The sequence below is a fragment of the Corythoichthys intestinalis genome, chromosome 8 (genome assembly GCF_030265065.1).
Source record: "Corythoichthys intestinalis isolate RoL2023-P3 chromosome 8, ASM3026506v1, whole genome shotgun sequence".
NCBI lineage: Eukaryota > Metazoa > Chordata > Actinopteri > Syngnathiformes > Syngnathidae > Corythoichthys > Corythoichthys intestinalis.
Window position 1 is genome coordinate 39,910,320 of NC_080402.1, and position 27,018 is coordinate 39,937,337.

Consider the following 27,018-nt stretch of genomic DNA (forward strand, 5'->3'; position numbering starts at 1 on the left):
ACCAATTAAGCAATTGGTCGTCATTTCAGAATGAATCGCTAAGTGTGCAATATACAGTACAACTGAGCAGCTCGATTTTGGAATGTTAGATTCCTGAAAGAAAACTAGGACTCCGAAGTCATTGCTCTCCTTTTTCATAAACACAAAATCAATATTCAACACCATCAAATGTTGTTCAAACAGCATTTTTAATTGAATGATTCTTGAACCATGTTGGATAAAACAAATCCAGCAGTCTTTCTTCACACAAATCAATCAAAACGAAATCACATCAGTCTTCCCCAACCAATACTAATTCTTCACTCCACCAGTCATTACCTCACACAGTTCAAAGTGACAGGCATTTTCCAAGTTGAATTTAAGTGCGCAGCTGTCACAAAGCTGAGTTTGAAGTGCATAATTGGCCGTGCAAGGCAGTGAGTTTAAGACATCTTGCTTGGTTGCAATTCCGTCTTATTTCTTACCTGTATGGAAAACAGACAACCAATCAGAAATGGCAAAAAACAGTTCTAGTGAAATACATGTACTGTAAATTGAGTACCATGGAAAAGTATTAGCACTTTTTCTATTTTGATATTTGGAATCCTAAAACATCAGACAAATATAACTCGAGCAGAAAATGTGTTGAAGAGAGTTTCTTTTTTGCACGTGGCCTTAAACATATTTTCCATAAAACCATTTCAGAACTGGATTTTATGTTTTCCTGGGTTAATTTTATTAAACATTGAAGTGGGGAAAATAATGTGTATGAACTTCTTTTGGGAATTGACTTTAAATTTATTTTATCATATCCTTATTAACATCCTGTTTTATGCCACTTATTTGATATGCATTTAAAGTGGTATGAAAAAGTATTTGAACCTTTTGGAATTTCTCACATTTCTGCATCAAATCACCATCAAATGTGATCTGATCTTTGTCAAAGTCACACAGATGAAAAAACAGTGTCAGCTTTAACTAAAACCACCCAAAAGATTTATAGGCAGCAATAACTTCAACTAGATGCTTCCTGTAGCTACAGGTCAGTATGGCACATCAATCAGGAAAGTCAGGCCACCCCAGAATGCGTATTTTGTTTTTCTGAAACTATTCTGAAGTTGATTTACTTCTGTGTTTTGGATGATAGTCTTGTTGCAGCATCCATCCTCTTTTTAACCTCAACTGTCTGACAGACGGCCTTATGTTTTCCTGTAAAACATCCTGATTAACTTTTGAATTCATTCTTCCATTGATGGTTGCAAGTTGTCCAGGCCCTGAGGCAGCAAAACAGCCCCAAATCATGACGCTACCTCCACCATGCTTCACAGTTCCATTTTTCTTCCACACATGAAGTTGTGCGTTACTCCCAAACAATTCAACTTTGGTTTCATCAGTCCACAAATATTTTGCCAAAACGTCTGTGGACTGTCCAAGTGCCTTTTGCGAACATTAAACGAGCAACATTTTTTTTTTTTTTTTTTTTTATCAGCAGTGGCGTCCTCCTTGGAATCCACCCAAGAACACCATTCTTGGCCATAGTTTTACATATAGTTGACATGTGCACAGATATGTTGGACTGTGCCAGTAATTTCTGTAAGTCTTTAGCAGACACTCGAGTTCTTTTTTACCTCTTTGAATATTCTGCGCTGAACTCTTGGCATCATCTTTGGTGGACGGCCACTCCTTGGGAGAGAAGCAACGGTGCCAAACTCTCTCCATTTGTAGAGAACCTCTCGGACTGTCGACTGATGAATATCCAGACTTTTAGAGATGGTTTTGTATCCTTTCTCATTTTCATACAAATCAACAATCCTTGATTGCAGGTCTTCAGACAGTTCTTTTGACCGAGCCATGATGCACATCAGACAATGCTTCTCATCAAGACAATTCTTACCAGGTGTGTGTTTTATACATACCTGTTAACCCGAGGCCGTTGGCAATCTTACAAATAGTGACGTATGCCCTTACAAATTGGTGACTAATCTCACGAAGTCGTATACAGCATGCAATATGAAACAAAAATAAAACTCAATTTTAAAAAAAAATATGAATTTATTGGTAATATTGTAACACATAACCTGGTACAATCAAAGAACAATCAATATCTTCAGCTACATCATGATTACTAAAATTTAACAGTGACTTTTGTTATAATTGTATGTAGCACTTTTGTCATTTTCTATCATGTCTTTTGATGGCTGCACTTCATGGCACTTCAGCTCGCAATTCAGTTTGACTTGAAGGTAGTTCGTTAGTGTGTGCAATTATAAATTAAAACGGTCAATTGATAAAATTAACTTACCGATGCAATCTTTGAGTCAAGGAAAATTTATTTTGCTAATTCCGAGAAGTGATCAGCAATAGTTGCGGGCAAATTGTTTTCGGCAACAAATTGGCAAAATAAAATCTCCACTTTCGTCACTTTTCATTCTGCAGACTTCATCTTTATGACCGGTGTTGTTAATCTTACTTTAAAAAAGTAATTAATTACAGTTACAAATTACTTCTCCCAAAAAGTTATTGAGTTAGTAACTCGGTTACCTGAATGTAAGAGTACTTAGTTACTTGGCAAAGTAACTAGTGTTACCTTTCATGTTTTTTTTCCCTCGTTTTTTAAAAAAAAAAAAATCAAAACAAAACAACATAACCTTTGCTATGTTTGCAAGTCATTTAATGTTGTTAATCAACCGTTAAAGTTGTTAAAATTGCTCCCGTTTTTGCATTAGTTCCCTTCTGTCTACTTTCGACGTGTGAAAGTTTTAAAATTGTTTCACCATTTAAAGATGGACTCAAGTCAAGATTTTGCCGATTTAGGAGTATTTTAGATAAAAAGTTACTTAGGTTAGCTAGGAAGGTTCACTACAACAGAGCCTTTCTGAGAAGTCTACTGCTTTAAAATGACAGCTGTTTACCAACGCCGCCGAGTCGGTCATTTCGCATGTAGTTCTATATGCATGTGATATCTAGGCGTAGATTGTGGGCCGTCGGCTACAGTCAGGAAATATTGGAGCCACCTAGCCTAGCATTGCATTTGCTACAGCATCACAACATACACTCTTCTCTCTCTGTGTCTCTGACTTTCTCGCGTCATTCAACCAACGCAACGCATAGTAACGCACATTGTCTCGTTGCCGAAACGGTGACAAAATCCGAACGGAAGAAAAAAAAAACAATGCACGAAAAACGTACAGATTTAGAAGGTACGGCGTACACATTTAAAAATCAGTGCTAACGTTTACAAATTACGCCGAAACCGTACAATTTGACAGGTATGTTTATAGTGGGCAGGGCAGCTTTAAACCACTCATCAGTGATTGGGCACACACCTGACTTAAATTGTTTGGTAAAAATTGGTTTCAATTGCTCTTTAAGTCTCCTTAGGCAGAGGGTTCACTTACTTATTTCCCCCCTTTCTGTCATTGTTTGCATGCTATCCTCATTAAAATATGAAAACCTGTAAATGATTGGGTGGTTTTAGTTAAAGCAGACACTGTTTTTACAACTGTGTGATTATGACAAAGATCAGATCGCATTTGATGGTGATTTTATGCAGATATGTGAGAAATTCCAAAAGGTTCATATACTTTTTCATACCACTGTACTATGAATGTTTTATACCCATTTATAATAATTTTAAAAATGCTTTACGGTATTCATCATTCAATAGACAAGTAAAAATAGATCTGGAAGTTTGTGTCGACGGCATATGAAGTGTGTGAGCAGCTGCTTGTACAAGTTATATACTGCCAAGCATGCAGAAAATCTAATCAGCATAGTCTCGGAGATCAAACAGCAAATATTCAAAGCAGAAGTAAACAATGTGTGTGTGTGTGTGTGTGTGTGTGTGTGTGTCTTCTGTCACATCCTCACCTGGAAGCTTGAGCCACTTGGGCACCTTGCCCACGTCAGAGCCGCTGGGCTTAGGAGACTGAGCGTTTCTTGATGGCTGTGTGGAATCATGCTGTGAGGATGGGCCACTGTCAGCACTTGGCTTTGGAGAAGGCAGCAGTTCATCAGTAGTTGAAGGGCTAGGGGAATGTCTTGTTGACTGGTGCATAAAGCTGAGATGAGAAAAGGCATATGTAGGAACATGAACATGGCAGGGCGATGTGGCCTCAAAATGACATCTCAGATTTTTTTCTCCCTCCTACATTTTAAAGGCAGCAATAAGTATAAATGACAGAGAACATTCAAAATAAAGCATATACTTTACACATAAATGATACTTGCAAATACAGCACTTGTAACACACCAAAAGTGAAAAAAAAAAAAAAATCTAATCTGGGACGCTGGTCGTGACCCAAATCCTTTGGATTTTGGAACTTTCAGGTTCAAATGTTCACATGCCCCTAATACAGAGGTCGGGAACCTTTTTGGCCGAGAGAGCCATGAACACCACATATTTTTAAATGTTAATTCTGTGAGAGCGATATAATATGTTTAAAACTAAAAATACAAGTAATATGTGCATTTTATGTAATTTCAACACTTTTAAAGTACAGTAAGTCTCTGAATTCTTTTTAAAAAGTTATATAAATAATCAGTTAAATGAAATAACTATTTTAATATTGCTTATTAATATTTTGTTGTGTCCACAGATCGATTCACCTTATGTTTAAAATGTTTCATCTTATTTTGTTGTGTTTGTGGAAACTATACACACAAGTTTCAGCCTGAAAAGACTGTTGTACTTAGGGTTTTAAACCAGCAGAGGCAGCGTTCGCGTCTTGGCGTGCACGGGCAATAAATGTTCGCATTTTAGAGCGAATAAGAAATGAACCGTCATTGTAGCAATGCGAGACGGACGTTGTAAACTAGTACTGTATTATTTTTCTTGTTTCAGGTGAGAGAAAGATTATAATTTGACTGTGTATATTAGCTAATTGCTTTATTTTAGGATGATTGTGACGTGTACTGTGTGTTAATCTAGTCCAGAAATATGTTAATCGTTAAGTATGTTTATGTATGACTGCAGATGTGTTCGTAATGGTGAGCGGACGACGGGTGAATGCTAGTAGGGTCTAAAATCCAGAAGTTAAATGTTATGTAACAAAAACTTGCATTTGTTTATCAATGACATAAGAATTCACATTTTAGAGCGATTAAGAAATGAGCAGTCTGTGTAGAGCAATGCGAGACGGACGTTGTTTTTTTTCTCTTGAAAAATGAAAATAAAACTAAATTAAATGTGTCGCAACCGACTAAAGCATTTAATCTGTTTGCACCACGCTACAGATGCACAGGTATTATTTCAACCAACTGCCATGCATCATCAGACCATTCAGATGTTCTCCACTGCCGCACCTGTCCTGAATGTCGCCTGATCACTGGCTTGCAAATGGAAAAAATGTGAACGTCCCTTACTGGTTGCTCTTTTTAACACTTTCGATGTGGCCCTTATGCCTGCCAGGTTTTTCCCGAGGTCCTAGCGCCCCACCCATTACATAACGCAACTTTTTTTTTTTTTTTTTTTTTTTTTTAAATAATTGAAGATTTGTTTGCTAGCCAGATGCAGCCGTCGAAAGAGCCATATCTGGCTCGCGAGCATAGTTTTTTTTTAGGGCTGTCAAACGATTAAAATTTTTAATCGAGTTAATTACAGCTTAAAATTTAATTAATCGTAATTAATCGCAATTCAAACCATCTATAAAATATGCCATATTTTTCTGTAAATTATATATATATTCTGTAAAATAATTTGTTGGAATGGAAAGATAAGACACAAGATGGATATATACATTTAACATACGGTACATAAGGACTGTAGTGGGCATTTCACTCTACTGTCATTTAAATCTGTCTATGCTGTCCTCACTCCGAAGCGTCTACTTTTTCCAAAGCTAGACAGCTAGTGAAGGACGCCTTAATAATCAGACTTCTTCCTTTTTCATCTGATTTATTAATAAAATGGCCTCAAACCATTGTCCTCTTTAGACCGTGGTGAAACTACAAAAAAAAGTACACAAGCATTGCATTAGCAACAACGTTAGCTTAGCACGCTATACAGGTTCACAAAACAGAAACAAAAAGCATCTCATACAAAAAATATAACATAATAACATAATATGTACATTCTTTACAACAACCATACTTACGGACAAATCTTGTCCAAGGATCATATAAGCACAACATTACAACGTAGGCGTCAGCCCGAGACGTCGTGCAGCCATATTGAACTGGCAAGAAAGCAATAAACCATGTCGCAACGCGACCACAAGAGTTTGCTGTTAGACAGCACAAAAAACCTTGCTGTAAAACTTACCAAAAGGCAGAATACTGTCTGAGCGGGACATGTGCGTTAATTGCGTCAAATATTTTAACGTGATTAATTTAAAAAATTAATTACCGCGCGTTAACGCGATAATTTTGACAGCCCTAGTTTTTTTATTTAAATAATTGAAGATTTGTCTGCTAGCCAGATGCAGCCGTCAAAAGAGCCATATCTGGCTCGCGAGCATAGGTTCCTGACCCCTGCCCTAATGTGATGTGCAGGTATTTTATGACAGCAAGTGTGATGGTGCCAAAGTGCCAAAGTCTGACATTTGCTAAAGTGAGTTCTTGTTTTATATCTCAACCCACAAAAACATTTCATTTGTACCAACTAGGGCTGTCCCAAACGACTAATTTTCTCCCGATTAGTCAGCCGACTATTTTTACGATTAGTCGAGTAATCTAATAATATATATATATTTTTTTGAACTAATTTAGCAATGAAATTTTTGTTGACGCTTATCAATTCACAAAAACATATTGGAACGCTTATTTATTAAAGTACAAATAAACAAGTAAATAACAATAATAAATCAAAAAAATAAACAATGAGTTCAAATGCTGATAGAATTAACTAGTGCAAAAGAATGGAATGTAAACAGATTCAGAACACTGACTTGCCTTTCCAACATGATTCAAAACAATTCTTAAAAAAACACCTAGCAATAATATTATAGTATAGTACTATATATAATAGTATTATTATAATTCTAATAATTATTCATTGCCAATCAGAGTTTTCATAAAGGGTGTCATTTTAAAGGTATTCTTAGTGTAGAATCTGAATTCTTAAGTATGTGGGATTAACTCCAGAAATCGCTTTTTATATGACGAACATGACATGCTTTTATTTTGAAATGTTCACCGGAAGTACGTTCGCTAAACCGCTAACTTGAGCTTTACACTCCGCAAAAAAGCACTTTTTGTAATTGCGTGTAGTGTCAGTAATAGATTTTTTGGTCTTTTTTTTCGTTTGCAAATGCTGTTAACCAGCGATTTTTCATGTTTGAAGTGTCACCTTTTAACCTTAAGTTTGCTTTCATGAGACGACTGCCAATGTTTTACAGCAGGCTAAAGTAAGTTGCCCCCCCCCCCCATTCACCTCAGTGTCACAGTGTTTAATATAGATGTGTTTTCTTATTTTGTATGTCTGAACTTTAATTCTACAGCGTGTTGATAAGAAAAAGGAACTGGTGTCTCATATGCCATCAGCACGCACGCACCAATGTATGCACGCACGCACGTGCGCAGCGATAGAAGGCAGCCGTGAAAATGACCGCCCTCACTTTTATTTGCCGTGCGATAAATGGACTCAATGCATATCGTGACAGGCTTAGCAACTTCAATAAAACATGTCGTTAGTTAGTTAGATGGACTTACAAACTGGGTGACGGCGCTTTAGGTGTTTATTCACGGCCGACGTGCAGCCAAGCTTGACATTGAAGAGACGGGACACAGGAGTGTACCCTCCTTTGTTTCTTTGAAATAAGTCAATGTTTTTGGACACTCCAGTGCGCTTTTTTGGCTTTGTGCCGCTTTCCCCGCTTGCATACAGAGCGTCGAACATTCTGAACTTTCCACGCATATATTTTTTTAACCCCTCATTAACCGTCGACGGGATGTTGTGCTTGTCGACGGATTTACGTCATCGATGACGTCGACTATGTCGACTAGTCGGGACAGCTCTAGTACCAACACCAGGACATTTCATTTTGGTGATTTCACTGAATAACACATATTTGTATGAAAGTACCTTGCAATGGATTCATTTGCTTGCAAAGCAGAGACAGAGGATTCAAGGAGTTCCCTCTTTAAGTAGAATCCTGTTGATACACAGAGTCAAAAGTAAAAAAAATGCACCACTCTGGGATTTACTTCGAATGAACACTGAGAAAATAACACAGATAGAAACCTGTTTGCAGATCAGAACCGAGGTGCACCACAGCACCAGGAAACAGGTCAGCCTGGAGGCAACAGATTAAAATGCAACAAATTAATCTTTACAAACGGCAGAAGGCCAAATACAGCAAAAAAAAAAAAAAAAAGCCAATAATTCACTTCAAAATGATCTCCAGCTCATCGTCATGGCCAGGGATATGCTATTAGAAGAAAAGCAAACATATTTCCAATGTCTTTTTAATGTCAATGTACAGTGGTATGAAAAAGTATCTGAAAGTTTTGGAATTTCTCACGTCTGCATTAAATCACCATTAAATGTGATCTGATCTATGTCAAAATCACACAGATGAAAAAAAGTCTGCTTTAGCTAAATCCACCCAAACATTTATAGGTTTTCATATTTTAATGAGGATAGTAAGGAAACTGACAGAAGGGGAAAAAATAAGTAAGTGAACCATAACATTTAATATTTTGGCAGCAATAACTACAACCAGCTGCTTCCTGTAGCTGCAGATCAGTCTGGCACATCAATCACGACTAACCTTGGCCCATTCTTCTCTACAGAACTCCTGCAGTTCAGTCAGATTCCTGGGATGTCTGGCATGAATCACTGTCTATAGGTCATGCTACAGCATCTCAATGGGGTTCAAATCTGGACTTTGACTTGGCCACTCCAGAACGTGTATTTCGTTCTTCTGAAACCATTCTGAAGTTGATTTACCTCTGCATTTTGGATCATTGTCTTGTTGTAGTATACATCCTCTTTTTAGCTTCAACTGTCTGACAGACGGCCTCAGGTTTTTCTGCAAAACATCCTGATAACCTTTTAAATTCATTCTTCTATTATGAATGCAAGTTGTCCAGGCCCTGAGGCAGCAAAAACAGCCCCGATCATGATACTCCCTCCACCATGCTTCACGGTGGGGATGAGGTGTTGATGTTGGTGAGCTGTTTGTTTTTTTCCTCCACATATGACATTGTGCGTTACTCCCAAACAATTCAACTTGGGTTTCATCAGTCCACAAAATATATTGCCAAAACTTCAGTGGAGTGTCCATGTGCCTCTTTGCGAACATGAAACGAGCAACAATGTTTTTTCAGACAGCAGTGGCTTCCTCCGTGGAGTCCTCCCATGAACACCATTCATGGCCATAGTTTTACATATAGATGATGTGTGCAGAGAGATATTGGACTGTGCCAGTAATTTCTGTAAGAATTGTCCAGGCCCTGAGGCAGCAAAACAGCCCCAAATCATGATACTCCCTCCACCATGCTTCACGGTGGGGATGAGGTGTTGATGTTGGTGAGCTGTTCCATTTTTCCTCCACATATGACGTTGTGTGTTACTCCCAAACAATTCAACTTGGGTTTCATCAGTCCACAAACTATTTTGCCAAAACATCTGTGGAGTGTCCAAGTGCCTTTTTACGAAGATTAAACGAGCAACATTGTTTTAGACAGCAGTGGCTTCCTCCGTGGAGTCCTCCCAATAACACCATTCTTGGCCATAGTTTTACATATAGTTTATGTGTGCACAGAGATATTGGACTGTGCCAGTGATTTCTGTAACTCTTTAGCAGAGACTCTAGGGTTCTTTTTTACATCTCTGAGTATTCAGCACTGAACTCTTGGCATCATCTTTGGTGGATGGCCACTCCTTGGGAGAGAAGCAACGGTGCCAAACTCTCTCCATTTGTAGACAATTTCTCTGACATCGATTGATGAACATCCAGACTTTTAGAGATGGTTTTGAATCCTTTCCCAGCTTCACACAAATCAACAATCCTTGATCGCAGGTCTTCAGGCAGCTCTTTTGACCGAGCCATGATGCACAGACAATGCTTCTCATCAAGACATTTCTTACCAGGTGTTTGATTTGCAGTTAGCAGGGCAGCTTTAAACCACTCATCAGTGATTGGGCAAACACCTGACTTAAAATGATTGGTAATCCCATTTGATGGTGATTTTATGCAGAAATTTGAAAAATTCCAAAAGGTTCAGATACTTTTTCATACCACTGTAATATATACTTTATATGTGTTGTCAAAGGCTATATTTGAATAAAACTGATAATGATAAAAGTCCAAACATGTGGCCCTTTTCATTGTGCTTTGAATTGAAATGAGTTTGTCACTAGTAGACATCCAATCAATTTGAACTCGGAGGGTTGGCACTGAGTGAACATATGTTCATCAATTGCAGCCAATGAGGTAATGCACCATACGATTACGTAAGAAGAGAGCAACACTGCATTCTGTAGGCCAAAACGTGTGTGTTGGCTTAATTAGAGCTGATGAATTTCCGGTAAATTACTAATTTTTCATATCGATTAGATGCGCTCTTACCTGGAAAAGTGTCATGGCTGGATCGTCCAGAATTTTTTTCGGAGGGGTCACAACTGGAAATGGAAATTGAACAGTTTCTCAATGTTGCTAAATGTATACTAGCCTGTAGTTGACATGTATGCACACATTATTACTTATTTTGCCCGTGAATAGAGTTAGCTGGATACTTTGGATTGGCTGGATTTGCTAAACATCTTGGATCTTGAATAAAATAAGGTTACTGGAGTAGAACATTATATCCAACATGTTCCAAGTTCCTCCATTGCTTTATAAGCCTGGCAGGCTTTCTTCATGTTTTTTGCCTTCTATAAGGTTCCCCTTTGTTGACAATGCCTTATATTGAAGTTAAATAAGGTGAAAAGTATAATGTGTTGCCTTACTTTCAGTAGGCCTGTCGCGATAACAAATTTTATTGTCTCATAAATTATTGCAGATATGGGAGATTGTCATTTTTGAAAACCAATTCAACGACTAATGTAGTGACAATACATCGTAATTAATAATCACCCATTTAAATGCAATAAATTGTTATTGTTGAATAAAACACAAACTATATTAAAAATTATATAAAAAAAGAATGCAGAACGAGTCATTTGAAAGATAGCTAAGTGCAGAATATGAAATAGGTGAGAAACACAAAGCCATTTTTGTTCTCTGCCTATTGAGCCCATCAAAAGTGTTTATTTGATCCAAAATGACTGTCATCTTGTCCTGCAAAGTGAACTTTAGCAAATTTGAAGCCAAAATATTCATTGCCAATCAGATTTTTCATAATGGGTGTCATTTTAAAGCTATTCTTAGTGTAGAATCTGAAGTATGTGAGGTTAACTCCAGAAATCTTTATTAACTTGTTGAAAATGATGTGCTTTTATTCTGAAATGTTCACCAGAAGGACGTCCGCTATGCCGCTAACCGCAAGCTTTAAACTAATTTTTTTTTTTTTAAAGTATACTTCTCTTTTCATCATGCATGTGGTGTCAGTAATAGTTTTTTTCCCCTTTTATTTCCGCATCGTTTGTAAATGCTGTAAACCAGCCAGTTTTCATGTTTGAAGTCTCACCTTTTACCCGCAATTTTGCATTATGGAGAAGACTGTCAATGTTTTATAGCAGGCTAACATTGTATTTTTTTCCATTAATCTCAATGTAGCAATGCTAATGTTTTAACAATGTTTAATATAGATGCGTTTCCTTATTTTGTATGTCTGAACATTAATTCTACTGCGTGTTGATGACCAACAAACATCTGTGAAAGGAGTCTTATATGCAATCATCACGCATGTGTGCCAAGTCGCCGACTGCACGCAACACAGGCCAACGCACACGCGGGCATAAATCGCAGTCGGGAAATTTACAGCCCTCAATTTTATTTGCAATGCGATAAATTGACTTTTTGCATATCGCGACAGCCTTAATTTTTAGGTTTTAAATAACAGTGAGCTGCTAATGGGCTTCTCTATCACTAGGCATTCTAAGTTTCTGTCGAAAACCTGTGACTAACTTACCCATTTGGTGAAGAAGGTGTTTTTAAACAACTTTTTTAGACCACCAGGAGGGAGGTCTCAAATTTTCACTTTGTTGTTGATCTTCTTGGTAAAGACACAAACTAAAATTGCTACTCCTCTGTTATTCATGGACCAATCAGAATAAACTGTGGTAGGTATAAACTAGGAATGTATACACATCTTTGGAGCCCGAGTGTTTTTTTGTTTTTTTTGTATGAGGGCGGAGTTATTGCATTAACTAATTGCAAACTTATTGTTCCCTGTAGTTTTCCAGTTAGCTAGTAGAGGGGATGCAGGCTCTTCGGTTGTGCTTTTCATTTCAATGGGCTGATGGGTTTGGGGAACGAGCCAGACAGACGTAGTTGATTTTGTTTATAAAGGACGTAGTGAGTGTGATGTGAGTAGCTGACTTTATGGAACTTACAGAGGTAGAAGCTGAGGTTTGGATTCTCTAGGTGGCTCCTTACAAAATTTGTTAAAGCACCAACTACAAAAAAAACAGATTCAAAAAGAAAATAATTTGCTTAAAGAAGATTTATGTTTAAGACTTGAACATTCTTAAAATCTCTGCACTCAGCCATCACAACAGCAAAAAAAAGTTATGAAGAGCTTGAACATTGCGGTCTTGCCAGCTGACATGAAAAGTTCCGAGTCAATGTGACGCAGACAAACCTGTCTCAAGGGGCTTGAAGAAGCCCTGTAGAACATGCCGATCTGGAAACTGGATCCTCAGAACAACCTGGCAAAAAAAAGCACAAGCGAGCATAAGTTGATATAGTGATATAGTACAGTGACATGTCACAACAGGGAAAAGAGTGTAATCTACATACTTTGGGGTATCGTTCCATCTTTTCCTTCATCTGTGCTTCTCGAAGACTTTTGGTCATCAGCGGCGCCTCCTCCAACAATTTCCTGAGAAGGATAGGATTTTTTTTTTCTTTAAAAATATTTGTCATCTGATCACTGTCTGTCTAGAAGTAATTGAATAAATTGTGTTCTGTGGAGATAATGGAAATATAACAAAACACCTTTTCATAGGCCATTTTGCAGTGGACGGGACACTTGCTAGTCAGTGTATAAATGTTACATCCAGGAATAACAAACAACATATCATAGGTTTGATATTCTGTTTCACTATTTCCACTTTCATTCTCTAACCTCTCGCTCTTTAGCTGGGCAAAACGCTTGCGTACATCATCCACGGTAACTTCAAAGAACTCATCTGGCAGCTCCACGTCATTGTCAGAGCGATGGGACACACGCTCGAGGTGGTAGATGAGAGGCTCTCTCTCTATTGGCTGCAGCGAGAGAGAAAGGGAAAGCCAAGATGAAGACATGGAAAAATTCCAAACAAGTCTCATCTAAAAATTACTAGTGTTGCACAGATACCATTTTTTGGCCCCGATACAGATACCTGGCTGTGCAGTATCGGCCGATACCGATACCATACCGATACCACCCCAATTATATATATAAATGTTTTTTTTCTTTTTTCCCCAAAGAGCTACATAATTGGATGTGAAATCCTTGCTATCAAGGCTTTGTCAGGCTGTTGCTTACCTTTGCAAAATAGGAAAAAGACTAGTACAAAGTATAATACTAGCCCAACAGTAAGAAAGTAAAAATAAGTTCATAATAATAAACTCTGAATGAACTGAGTAAACGTTTTTTAAACCTCTCAAAGACCAAACAGTGCAACTTTCATGAAATTATTGTCACATTCTGCTGCTGGTTAGATTGTGTTTTGTTGCTGGGCTGTTAGTGGGGGCGTTCCTGACGTCGCACCTGAATCCAATGCGGGCTCATCAACGCAGCATTTAAGCACGGGTGAGCTCAGAGAAGGCTGCCGAGATATTTGCTTTGCTGATCGCCATTTGACATCTCGCACTATAGTCTCGCTACATTTGCTTGTTACGCCCCTGCATTGGGTTTTTTCTGTTAGTGTGCTGCACTCGTTTGTAACCTCTACCCTGTGCAGGTATTTGAGTGTTTTTATTTTGGCTTTTTGGCTCGCTGCCTATCGTCTTAGTTAATCTTCGAGTTTGTAGTATTGAGCTCCGTCGACCTGCTGTCACGGACTCCTTTTGTTATTTCTACTATCCCGCAATCGCGTGTTATTTTTTGTTTGCAATCATTAAACCCTTGTACTTATCCCCCGCTTGTTGTCCGCTTCGAGGTCCAACCTTGTTTCCGCATTTGCGGACGCTCACAATTATAAGTAATAATAATTGACCACAGCATCCCGTCTCTCTATTAGCCTCGTTTTTTCGGGAGGGGGTGGGTCCCTTATTTCTATTTCTGAAAGGTGGCAACCCTACTTTGGAAACAGTTCCCAAATTACTGCAGCATTTCTTTCAGTAAAAGACAATAAAAGTAAAGTAGACGTAGTGAACTGACCAGAGATTGTTGCACCTGTCCAGCGCCCTTCCTCTGGATAGCAGTCCTGCTTTTGCAGGCTCAAACTCGTTGTGTTCGTTCACGTTTCGTCTTCACATGTTTTATCAGGTTCGAGGTATTGAAAATGGCCGATTTAACTCCACATCTCGAAACTTTCAGGCCGCAAATCTTGCACGCAGCCATTGATTTTAATTGACGGGATTTCTATTTTGAAATATTTCCCGACCGCCGCCATGCCGCCATGTCGGCCATGTCGCCATGTCGGCCATGTCATTGGTCAGAAGTGGCTATTGGCCCGTTCTCATTGGTCTGGAGCACGCCAATAGCGATAGCTGTTTGGTGTTCACGTGTCATCACACAACACAGAGACAAAGTGGAGTGAGCGCCAGGAGAAAAAAAAAAAAGCTGCGGTCAAATGTTATAATAATGGACCGGTAAATGGTATCGGCGCCGTCTTTGTTGGTACTCGCCGATACCGATACCACCATTTTGGGCCGACTCGGCGCCCCCTGCCGATACTAGTATCGGTATCGGTGCATCTTTAAAAATTACAAATATTTACCTCAGAGAACTTTACTGCTCCATCCATAATCTCATCTGACTTTTTGGCAGTAACTTGATGCTGCAGAAGATTTTCTGACTAGAAATGGACAATTTGAGGAAAAAAATACATTGTGAAAAAAGATTGTCAAAGTTGATTGGAAAAAAAATCTTGCTCAATCCCCATTTCCCCAAGTTTTTTTCTTCTTCTATCATTTATAAAAAAAAATATTTTTTCAAGAGTGCGGAAATGACCAAAAATACTCGCTTACACTAAAGTTTAAGTGAAGGGAGCCATGTTTAAAGTCATAATACAAAATAAAAATAAATAGTCCCTCCATTTTCAGATACCTTGGCAGAACTAGTTGAAGGCTTGGCTTTCTTGGCTTTGGGTGATTCTATGGCAGACGACGATGAAGAAAACAAAGGTGAAGAGTGTGCGCTTCCTCCTGAACTTCCAAGGCGCTGACCGCCTCCAGAAAAGGGAATGAATGGCACGATGGGATCAAAAGATGACGTTGATGGTTGAGAATTTAGCCCTGATGGCCCTGCCTCCTCAACGGAAGCCTCTGGCATTCGTACTACAGGGGTAGCCTTTGGTTCAATTTTATCCTGGAATTTTTTAACACTTTTCTTTTGTACAGGAGCTTTACTAGGAGAAGAAACAGGAGTGAGCGCAGGTTGGGTATTTATAACGTGAGTGGGTTTAGAGTTTTTGGAAGTCTGATGTGATACTGAAGTTTCAGAATGTGAAGCATTAAGGTAAGGCTGAGAGGCTGAGCTTTGGGGGAATTCACTGACAGCAGGGGGCATTTGCAAAGTTGTGGCTGTGCAATCTTCTGGTGATTTATGCTGTTTCAGCAAAAACCTGTGGAGAGCAACATATAAACACACCACAAGTAAATGACTTACACAAGCTTTGAGTTTGATGGTTCAGAATCTGAAAACACAAGTAAATCTCAACAGTTAGTTAACCTGACAATGGCATTTCCTCCAGTGAGGCCCAAAGACTTCAGAGTGGCATTCTTGAGGGCCTCTTCACCACACACCTGCATACAAACACACATATCCCCTAAGAGCATATGTCCTACTCACAAAATATTTTTGTCTTGACAGGTGAATAAACATTTTGTACCTCATTTCTCATGTAAACACACACAGGAGTGGACCCAGACTTAGAAAGCTCTGACACACTGAGAAAAAGTAATATTGAGGAAGCATTAATTTAAGCAACTTATTTTCATGAGGAAACAAAATAAACTTGCTTGTACATGATACTTCAAATGAAATTGGACAAAACAATGAAACCTAGGGTTGTTCTGATCACGTTTTTTTGCTCCCGATCCGATCCGGATCGTTTTAGTTTGAGTATCTGCCGATCCCGATTTTTCCCGATCCGATTGCTTTTTTTTTTTTGCTCCCGATTCAATTCCAATCATTCCCGATAATTTTTCCCGATCATATACATTTTGGCAATGCATTAAGAAAAAAATGAATACAACTCGGACGAATATATACATTCAAAATACAGTACATAAGTACTGTATTTGTTTATTATGACAATAAATCCTCAAGATGGCATTTACATTATTAATATTCTTTCTGTGAGAGGGATCCACGGATAGAAAGACTTGTAATTCTTAAAGGATAAATGTGACTTTGTAAATTGTGACTAAATATTGCCATCTAGTGTATTTGTTGAGCTTTCAGTAAATGATACTGTAGCCATTTAACTTCTGCCCAAATGCATGATGGGAAGTGCAACCATGACTGTGCGTTGTGGTACCAATTGATATATCTTCTCTGTGTTGGGAAATAACATAGGGTGTCAAGAAAAAGATCAACTACTACCTTTCTTCCCCACATTGCTTCCCACAATTATTCTAATCGTTGGGAGAGGGATTGTAAGGCTTTAGCCATTTAAAAAAAGGCTCCAAAGGCTGCCAAAATTCACGCTACTTATTTTACGCTGCCTTACAGCTCTATATACTGTATGGGTAAAACGGCACCATTATAGATTGAACGCGACAATGCGTGAGTGGGTCATGCAGCGCATGCGTTAATTGCGTTCAATACAGTAACGTGATAAATGTAAAAAATATTAATTCTCGCCGTTAACGCGATACAATTGATAACCCTACCTTAAGCTTAAACTAAAGACTCTGGAAGAGTAACACATTATGTCTGTAACGTTAAATACAATTAGAAAACGATTTAATTAAAAAAAATATATACAGTATATTAAAAAAAGGCATGTCAGCTATTTTTTTGCCGATTCCGATACTTTGAAAATGACGCGATCGGACCCGATCGATCGGCATCTCTAATGAATCCTCATGTGAATAGCATCATAGTCAAAGAATGTGTTAACTGTGTGCACTGTCGCATGTTGAAAGTGAGTTAATCATAAATGTTTCATCATATAAATCATAAATGATTGACATAAATGACATAAATCATAAATGTTTTATTGTAATTATAACTGTGTTATTGTTAATATTGTATTGTTTATTTTATTTGCTTCAATTCTGAAAATCTACACTTATTTTACTACCATCTTAGATGAAAAAAAAGAACTGTGATCCTGCTTGTACCGTACTAGTAGACCAGTCCTTCTCAAATAGAGGGGCGGGCCCCCCCAGGGTGGTACAGAGTGATGCTGGGGGGAGCGCATGTGACCTCGGGGAACATACTTTTTTACCGTACTAGAATAAAGTGAAATTGCACATCCATTCAGTTGATGGCAGTGGCACTCTCATTTTCAGAGTGTGCGCAGTATTTTTAACCAAACAAGAGCACACAGCAAAGAGCAATGGAGATATGAAGAGCTAAGACGAGGAACTATGACAAAGCGTATGTGGTGTTTGGCTTCACTTTTAACAGTGGGAGAAGAGGAAAGACGAATATGTTTATTGTGTCTAAAAATGTTGGCAGCGGACAGCATGAAGCCAAATCAATTAAGACCTCACTTAAAGACATTAGAATCCAATCATATTAATAAGCCACTTGATTTTTAAACGTGCCGAATATTGCTAACAATCGTCCCGCTTCGTGAGTGTTACATCAGTAAACCAGCGAGCACTGTTAGCATCATATAAGGCGGCATACAAAGCTGTTTAGTTAAAAAATAACCTCACACAATAGCGAAGCGGCTGATACCGCCTGCAGCTAAAATAAAAATTCCCTCTGTCTGATGACACTGTCGTTTTTATTCAAATAATTTTTGTTTTTTTCGGTCAAATTGTTTGGCATATTGTACACTTGAGTTATTGTTGCTAATCAGTGTGAATTTACTATTATTTATGAATTTCATTAAATTTGATTTTTCAGTATGAAATGGTCAAAAAAATATCTTGAGTGTGTTGTTTGGGTGCGATTTTTTTTTTTATTCAGGCAAAGATGTGCTTTAAGTGTTTTCCGTTACAAAGAAAAATGTTACAGTATAACTTTATTGTAAGTTGATCAATATTGCTTTTTTATGTGAACAAGGACAATGCTATGCAGTGGTGTACTCGTAATAATTGTATTTTTTTTTTTTAATTACTTTTAATATTTTTTGGGACAAATTTATATAGCCTATTTACAGTGGCAACAGAGAGTTGAAGGAGCGCGAAACATTCACGTATTCCTGAGGGGGGTAACAGAAAATAATTGAGAAGCGCTGTACTAGACTGAGGTTAAACAGACTGAAATTTTACACTTAGGCTTTCAAAGGCAGGGGGCACACGATAAATAAGCCCGACTCATACCTGATCTGTGGAAAATGTGTCAACAGTTCCCAAAGACTCTGCTCACAAGAAAAGGAACCCTGGAGACGAGAGCCATCCTCCATCTGCAATGCAATCCGCACCTGGAAAATAGGTAAGGATACATGTTTTTGACCAGTTTTCTTATGAAAAAAAAACCACAGCATTGTTAATGCTAAGAAGACACTCTTCTGTGGTCTGACTGAACAGATAAGCACGCTCTTTGCAAACAAATACAGTGGTACCTCTACATACAAAGTTAATTTTGTAAGTCAAAATGTTTGTGTGTCGAGCACGATTTTCCTATAAGAATACATTATAAATCCATTAATTCGTTCCACAGCCCGAAAACGTACACTAAATGCTTAATAAATACTGCCAGCAATACTTACAAATGGCAATCACACGTAGCAAAACAATTAAATTAATAAACACCGGAATAATAAAATAATAATAATAATTCCTGTTATAATATAACGGATCGGGTTCTAATGTGGCGGACGTGTTTTGCGTGCTGTATCTGAATGCACCACGTCGCTGATGTGACAGAGACGGAGAGGTGCGGTTGATATTTTACTCTTTTAATGTTTGTTGAGAACACCATCAAATGCGGTGGACAGTAGGCTTGTTGTGTTGCACAAGTTCTGAAATAAAGGATTAAAAACCTGACAAAGCTGGAAATTTCTTTGGCGATGTTACCACAATGATAATTGTCACCTTAACTCATAAAGACTGGCGAACGGAGATCCGAGGAGGACCGTGGAGATCGTAGACATTCAACGGCCGTATTGTTGAGCCAGTTCACGCGCACACGCTCATGTTTTTCTGTTATTTCCATCTTCATTTCAATGGTAAGCGTCACCTTTTTCCTCGTTTCACGACCTGCACTAACCTTGGATGTCAAAAAGATCATGTGTCGAAGCGATCATATGTCGAGGTACCACTGTACTTCAATAGCGCAAGACAAGCCATAGCATGTACATTTAAAGGTTTCTTTTCAGGTTGCCTTTCATAACCTGTTACAGCAACCAATATAATTACCTACTTAATGACTAATTGCATATGCATAACAGTTTGAGCAAACAGTGAATATACAGTGCCTTGCAAAAGTATCCGGCCCCCTTGAACCTTGCAACCTTTCGCCACATTTCAGGCTTCAAACATAAAGATATAAAATTTTAATTTTTTGTCAAGAATCAACAACAAGTGGGACACAATCGTGAAGTGGAACAAAATGTATTGGATAATTTTAACTTTTTTAACAAATAAAAAACTGAAAAGTGGGGCATGCAATATTATTCGGCCCCCTTGCGTTAATACTTTGTAGCGCCACCTTTTGCTCCAATTACAGCTGCAAGTCGCTTGGGGTATGTTTCTATCAGTTTTGCACATCGTGAGACTGACATTCTTGCCAATTCTTTCTTGCAAAACAGCTTGAGCTCAGTGAGGTTGGATGGAGAGTGCTTGTGAACAGCAGTCTTCAGCTCTTTCCACAGATTCTCGATTGGATTCAGGTCTGGACTTTGACTTGGCCATTCTAACACCTGGATACGTTTATTTTTGAACCATTCCATTGTAGATTTGACTTTATGTTTTGGATCATTGTCCTGTTGGAAGATAAATCTCCGTCCCAGTCTCAGGTCTTGTGCAGATACCAACAGGTTTTCTTCCAGAATGTTCCTGTATTTGGCTGCATCCATCTTCCCGTCAATTTTAACCATCTTCGCTGTCCCTGCTGAAGAAAAGCAGGCCCAAACCATGATGCTGCCACCACCATGTTTGACAGTGGGGATGGTGTGTTCAGGGTGATGAGCTGTGTTGCTTTTACGCCAAACATATCGTTTTGCATTGTGGCCAGAAAGTTCAATTTTGGTTTCATCTGACCAGAGCACCTTCTTCCACATGTTTGGTGTGTCTCCCAGGTAGCTTGTGGCAAACTTCAAACGAGACTTTTTATGGATATCTTTGAGAAATGGCTTTCTTCTTGCCACTCTTCCATAAAGGCCAGATTTGTGCAGTGTACGACTGATTGTTGTCCTATGGACAGACTCTACCACCTCAGCTGTAGATCTCTGCAGTTCATCCAGAGTGATCATGGGCCTCTTGGCTGCATCTCTGATCAGTTTTCTCCTTGTTTGAGAAGAAAGTTTGGAAGGACGGCCGGGTCTTGGTAGATTTGCAGTGGTCTGATGCTCCTTCCATTTCAATATGATGGCTTGCACAGTGCTCCTTGAGATGTTTAAAGCTTGGGAAATCTTTTTGTATCCAAATCCGGCTTTAAACTTCTCCACAACAGTATCTCGGACCTGCCTGGTGTGTTCCTTGGTTTTCATAATGCTCTCTGCACTTTAAACAGAACCCTGAGACTATCACAGAGCAGGTACATTTATACGGAGACTTGATTACTCACATTTGGATTCTATTTATCATCATCGGTCATTTAGGACAACATTGGATCATTCAGAGATCCTCACTGAACTTCTGGAGTGAGTTTGCTGCACTGAAAGTAAAGGGGCCGAATAATATTGCACGCCCCACTTTTCAGTTTTGTATTTGTTAAAAAAGTTTAAATTATCCAATAAATGTTGTTCCACTTCACGATTGTGTCCCACTTGTTGTTGATTCTTGACAAAAAAATTAAATTTCATATCTTTATGTTTGAAGCCTGAAATGTGGCGAAAGGTTGCAAGATTCAAGGGGGCCGAATACTTTTGCAAGGCACTGTATGTGCGGTTTAGGATTGCCTAAAAATGACCCTTTATTGTGTTCCGTTTGCAATTTCATCGCTCTACAGCAGTGTTTTTCAACCGGTATATAGGCGGCACGGTGGCTGAGTGGTTAGCACGTCTGCCTCACAGTTCTAAGTTCAAGGGTTCAATCCCGGGCTTCGGCCTTCCTGTGTGGAGTTTGCATGTTCTCCCCGTGCCTGCGTGGGTTTCCTCCGGGAACTCCGGTTTCCTCCCATATCCCAAAAACATGCATGGTAGGCTGATTGAACACTCTAAATTGCCCGTAGGTATGAGTGTGTGCGTGAATGGTTGTATGTCTCCTTGGGCCCTGCAATTGGCTGGCAACCAGTTCAGGGTGTCCCCTGCCTACTGCCCCGAGTTAGCTGGGATAGGCTCCAGCACCTCCGCGACCCTCGTGAGGAAAAAGCGGCATGGAAAATGAATGAATGAATGAATATATATATATATATATATATATATATATATATATATATATATATATATATATATATGGATATGATATATATATTGTAATGTCCGTAACTGTGTGCGGGCCCTTGAAGGGGCCATCAGACTGCAGAGTGGTGACGTAGAGGGAAGCAAGCAAAGAGGGAGGGAGAATGGCGTGTGAGCGAATTTAGCTGTCGCATGTTGCAGATGCCGTTGTTATTTTGTTTATTATTTTCCATTGTTGTCACAATAAAGAGGGAAATTCATCACCGACTCCTCTCCTTTCTATTTCCCCATTCGGGGCTATTACAATTTTTTTTTTTTACGTCGTGGGGGGGGGGGGGGGGGGGGGAGTTGCAGCAGGACGGAAGGAAGGAGTAGGTAGAAAGTTCTTGGTCGTGTGTAGATGAGCGAAGTATTGCATGTGTCGCGTTCAATAACTGCTTGGATTTTTAGCCATCAACGACCTTGCTGTCCGCGACAATGTGGACCCCAGCACGTCTACTGCACATCATTTGGTTAGGCTCATCATGTGTCGATATACTCGAAAGTGTCCTTTCTATTTTATCCAAATGTAACGACCGTCAACCATCCCCCTGTGTTTTTTTTTTTCCAACACATTGTTGGGAACAGCAATGGCGCTAATGGCTAACAATCCGAGCAGTTCTTGAACGCGACACGAGCATCAATCCATTCCAACAGCGCCATGGCACCAAGTAAGCTTAAACGTCATCTCCAAACGAAACACCCGTCGCTTCAAAACAAGTCGATGGACTATTTTATTCGCCTTCGTGAAAACACAGAGAAACAGGCAACTTTTTTGATAAAAACTACGAAGGTAAATGAGAAAGCCCTCAAAGCCAGTTACCTTGTTGCTAAATCAAAAAAATCCCACACCGTGACAGACATTAATACTACCTGCCTGCAAAGCAATTGTCTGCGAGATGCTCAGCCCTGATGTGGTTAAAAACATTGCTCAAGTCCCTCTGTCTGATCATTCTGAGCTTTTTCAAGCCTAACTGCTATAGAAAAAATAATAATAATAAAAACAGAGGAAGACTGAGAGCTCTTGAAGAATAAGGATATTTGTGTTCATCTAAACAGGCTCAAGTTTCACACTGAGTAAGTATACATACTCAGGAATTATTTTATAATTAAATATACTGTACAAAAAATAATTTTGGAACATTTTTGGTTTGTGGTGTGCCGTGAGATTTTTTCCCATGTAAAAACGTGCTGTGAGTCAAAAAAGGCTGAAAAACACTGCACTACAGCAACGTTGTGGGAATGCCCACCAAGTCTTGTAACTTAGATCAAGATAATAGCACGACAGTTCTGATTGAGTCAAACCCCACAAACTTCAATTTCTTTAGTGCGTCAAGAACCCATAAGAAAGGAGGTGGGGTTGCCAGTCTGATCAGGGACAGTTTTCAATGCACGAATATTTCATGTGGTCAGTTTGATTCCTTTGAATATATTGTCATTCAGCTAAAAAGCCCTTGCAGAGCTGCCTTGGTAACAATTTACAGACCACCAAAGTATAACACAATGTTTTTTGATGAGTTTACCAAAATACTGTCTTCTGTCTGCATGGACTTTGATTGTGTTGTTTTAGTGGGTGACTTTAACATTCATGTTGATAATCCTGAAGAAGGATGTGCTAGAGAGCTTTTAAATATTTTGGATACATTTGGTTTATCTCAGCATGTCACAGTTCCAACACATAACAGAGGGCACATGCTGGACTTAATAATATCCAAAGGTCTTAAGATCTCTGAGGTTACAGTGAATGATGTTGCTCTTTCTGATCACTACTGCATTATGTTTAAAATGACCACCCCTGTCCATCCTCTGAAAAGGGAAACAAAGGTCATTAGGAAGCGTTACATAAGTGATAACACTTGTGCATTATTCACACAGGCCTATGCCTCACCATTAACCCCTACACCAGCTCCAGTGGAAGAACTTGTAAATAGTTTCAGCTCCAGTGTGATGACTGTAATTGACACTATTGCCCCGATTAAGACAAAAGCCTTGTCAAGAAAGAAGAGGTCACCCTGGAGAAATGCCATACTAGCTTTAAAACAAAAGCAAGATTGTAGACGAGCGAACGCAGATGGCGAAAAGACAAACTCCTAGTTTTTTATGATATCTACAAAGAGTCTTCGCAAATACAACCAGGAACTGAAAAATGCTAGACAGTCATATTTTTCAGAGATCATTAGTAGAAACACCAACAAAACTCGCACACTATTTTGTGTTGTTGACAAACTGACAAACCCACAAGCATCAATACCTCAGGAATTGGCATCTGAGGTGTCCTGTAATGATTTCGCAGCATTCTTTACACACAAAGTACTAAAGATTAGACAGACTGTGTGCAACTCCAGATTAACAATTGTTACACTAAATGCCTCCCAAAATGTCCCCCACGTCAATCTTAGACAGTTTAGCCTCTTGGACTATGCCACTTTAACAGAAATTGTGTCAAAATTAAAGCCCACAACATGCTGCCTTGACATCCTTTCTTCAAACTTTTTCAAAACTGTTTTTTCATTGCACAGCCCCAGACATACTTCAGATTATAAATACTTCTCTCCAAACAGGAGTTTCCACAGACTTTAAAAACTGCAGTAATAAAACCTCTCTTAAAAAACCTAATCTGGATGCCCCAACCATTAGTAATTACAGGCCAATATCAAATCTGACATTCCTGGGGAAAATTATCGAAAGGGTTGTGTTCGAACAGATCCAGACTTTTACGATGCAAAACAATCTTTTTAACTCATTTCAGTCTGGATTTCGGCCACAACACAGCAACGAGACCATGCTTATCAAAGCCCTAAATGATATTCGTCGGAATACCGATGCAGGCAAATCATCTGTTCTGTTACTATTGGATCTCAGTGCCGCATTCGACACAGTTGATCACGACATACTACTCAGCAGATTGGAACAGTGGGTAGGGCTTACTGACACTATTCTTCAGTGGTTCACATCCTATTTACGTGATAGGGATTTCTTTGTGTCAATCGGAAACCATCAGTCAGAACGAACCAAATTCACGTGTGGAGTCCCTCAAGGGTCAATTCTTGGACCACTCTTATTTAACATCTATATGCTTCCCTTAGCTTAGATAATGGAATAGTATGATATCTCCTATCACGCCTATGCAGATGACACACAACTGTACATTTCTGTGTCCCCACATGATTATAGTCCCTTAGTCTCCCTGAGTAAATGCATTCATCAAATCAATGAATGGATGTGCCAGAATTTTCTCCAGTTAAATGTGGAGAATACAGAGGTGATCATTTTTGGGCCAAAAAAGGAAAGGTCAAAGATAAGCAGGCAACTTAGCACAATGTCACTTACAGCTACAAATCAAGTCAGAAACCTTGGCGTAATTATTGACTCAGACCTAAAATTTGATAGCCATCTGAAGTCCGTCACTAAATCTGCTTATTACCACCTAAAAAATATAACCAGAAATCAGGGGCTTCTGACTCAACAAGACATGGAAAAACTTATGCATGCATTCATTTTCAGCAGATTGGAATATTGCAATGGTATATTTACGGGTCTTGATAAAAAAATCAGTCAGGAAGCTGCAGCTAGTACAGAATGCTGCAGCCAGAGTCCTCACAAATACAAGGAAGCTGGACCACATTACACCGGTTTTGAAATCGCTACACTGGCTTCCAGTGAGTCAAAGGATAGACTATAAAATACTACTGCTTGTCTACAAAACACTTAATGGCCTTGGACCAAAATACATGCTTGATTTGTTGGATTCCTATGAGACCTCTAGACCCCCAAGGTCGTCTGGAACCGGTCTCCTGCATGTTCCAAAAACAAGAATCAAGCAGGGTGAGGCAGCATTTAGTAATTATGCTCCTCACCTCTGGAACAAGTTACCTGAACGTCTGAAGTATGCTCAAACTGTTAGCGCTTTTAAATCAGGGCTAAAAATGCTTTTGTTTAGCACTGCATATCCATAAATCTCTATTTCAATCTACTTGCTTTCTATTCCTCTTGTGCTTACCTCCATTGCTGATTTCAATTATTATTAGTTGTAGTAGTTTTTATTTTATTTTTCTTTATTTATTTTTATTCTATTTGTGATTAAATGCGATTTTTATGTATAATTTTATTTCCAATTTTGATTGTCTTGGTTTTTACATTGTATTGATTTAAATGTGATTTTTATGATCGTCATGTGATGTAAAGCACTTTGAATTGCCTTGTGTTGAATTGTGCGATATAAATAAATTTGCCTTGCCTTGCCTTACCTGACTATCAGATACATTCTGCATCCTTGTACTTGGCACCACTTCTAGCTTAGCATTGTTGGGCAAATTGGCAAACCTCCATTGCTTTGTCAGGTCGAGAACAGTCCTCTGAAATCTGTCAAAAAGAGCAAGGTGGAGTCCATAGAACTGCATTTAAAAAGCACAACAATCAATAGACTAAATACACTTCAAGGGCAGGATAGCAAAACGTCCCTTGTAAGTTGTGAATGGGAACATCAATATTAGATTTGTTGACATCGAAACAAAATACTGCCCTGATGTCCAAAGGACAATATCATGGAAGAGGAAAGCACTTGAGAAACAACTGCCTTTTACGTTTTACGCTTCTCAATTGCATAACAACATCAGTATAATATTGAAAAGGATTCAATACAGAGTTCTAAACGTCAAATGATTACTTACTTCATTAATTACTTACTTTAAACCGTGACTGTCGGGGTTGAATCCGTGCTTCTTGCAAACCTCCTCCAACACCTGCACGAAAGACAACTAAACGTTGACTTGATTCGACAACGCATGTGGTAAAAACAAATAAGCATTAACACAAATCCTCACTGTCACTGCCTAGCTAAAGTTAGCCACACAAGCTAACTGAGAGTAAAATGCCCAATATAAACACTTAAACAAACTGCACCCAACAGGAAACATGCTCCTTTGTTTAAACCTATTTTACCTGTAATAACGGCGTGTTTGGGGACACTTTAACTGTCTGCCTTCTTCCATTTGGCGTTAGCACTGTCACGGAGGTACCGCTGGCCGCCATTGTGTTGCTTGACGTCACACTGTTTATTTGAAAAACCTTTATTGACATTTTTGACATTTATAAAATTGAACTACATTCCATCC

At 38.9% G+C, this 27,018-nt stretch overlaps 1 protein-coding gene across 1 annotated transcript; it reads right to left on the minus strand.

Moving 5' to 3' along the window:
- Positions 1 to 220: 220 nt before the first annotated feature.
- On the minus strand, positions 221 to 26,969 carry aspscr1 (ASPSCR1 tether for SLC2A4, UBX domain containing). Its single transcript, XM_057844151.1, has 17 exons — positions 26,846 to 26,969; positions 26,591 to 26,646; positions 26,152 to 26,266; positions 18,684 to 18,784; positions 16,070 to 16,127; positions 15,910 to 15,983; positions 15,286 to 15,802; positions 14,957 to 15,034; positions 13,156 to 13,295; positions 12,828 to 12,909; positions 12,670 to 12,736; positions 12,422 to 12,484; positions 10,494 to 10,546; positions 8,162 to 8,213; positions 8,003 to 8,072; positions 3,850 to 4,040; positions 221 to 464 (listed from the first exon to the last, which is right to left on the minus strand). Exons 1-17 carry the CDS (start codon positions 26,933 to 26,935, stop codon positions 454 to 456), a joined length of 1,818 nt encoding a protein of 605 aa, XP_057700134.1. The 5' UTR covers positions 26,936 to 26,969; the 3' UTR covers positions 221 to 453.
- Between the last annotated feature and the right edge of the window lie 49 nt (positions 26,970 to 27,018).

What these genes read in the sequence shown, in the direction of transcription:
- aspscr1 (XM_057844151.1), bottom strand. Translation starts at nt 26,935, where the DNA reads ATGGCGGCCAGCGGTACCTCCGTGACAGTGCTAACGCCAAATGGAAGA. An exon ending in GCCCAGCTAAAGAGCGAGAG is followed by an intron (nt 12,910 to 13,155) that starts GTTAGAGAATGA and finishes TATCCTTCTCAG; the next exon opens with GAAATTGTTGGAGGAGGCGC. An exon ending in AAACCTCAGCTTCTACCTCT is followed by an intron (nt 10,547 to 12,421) that starts GTAAGTTCCATA and finishes TTCCATTTCCAG; the next exon opens with TTGTGACCCCTCCGAAAAAA.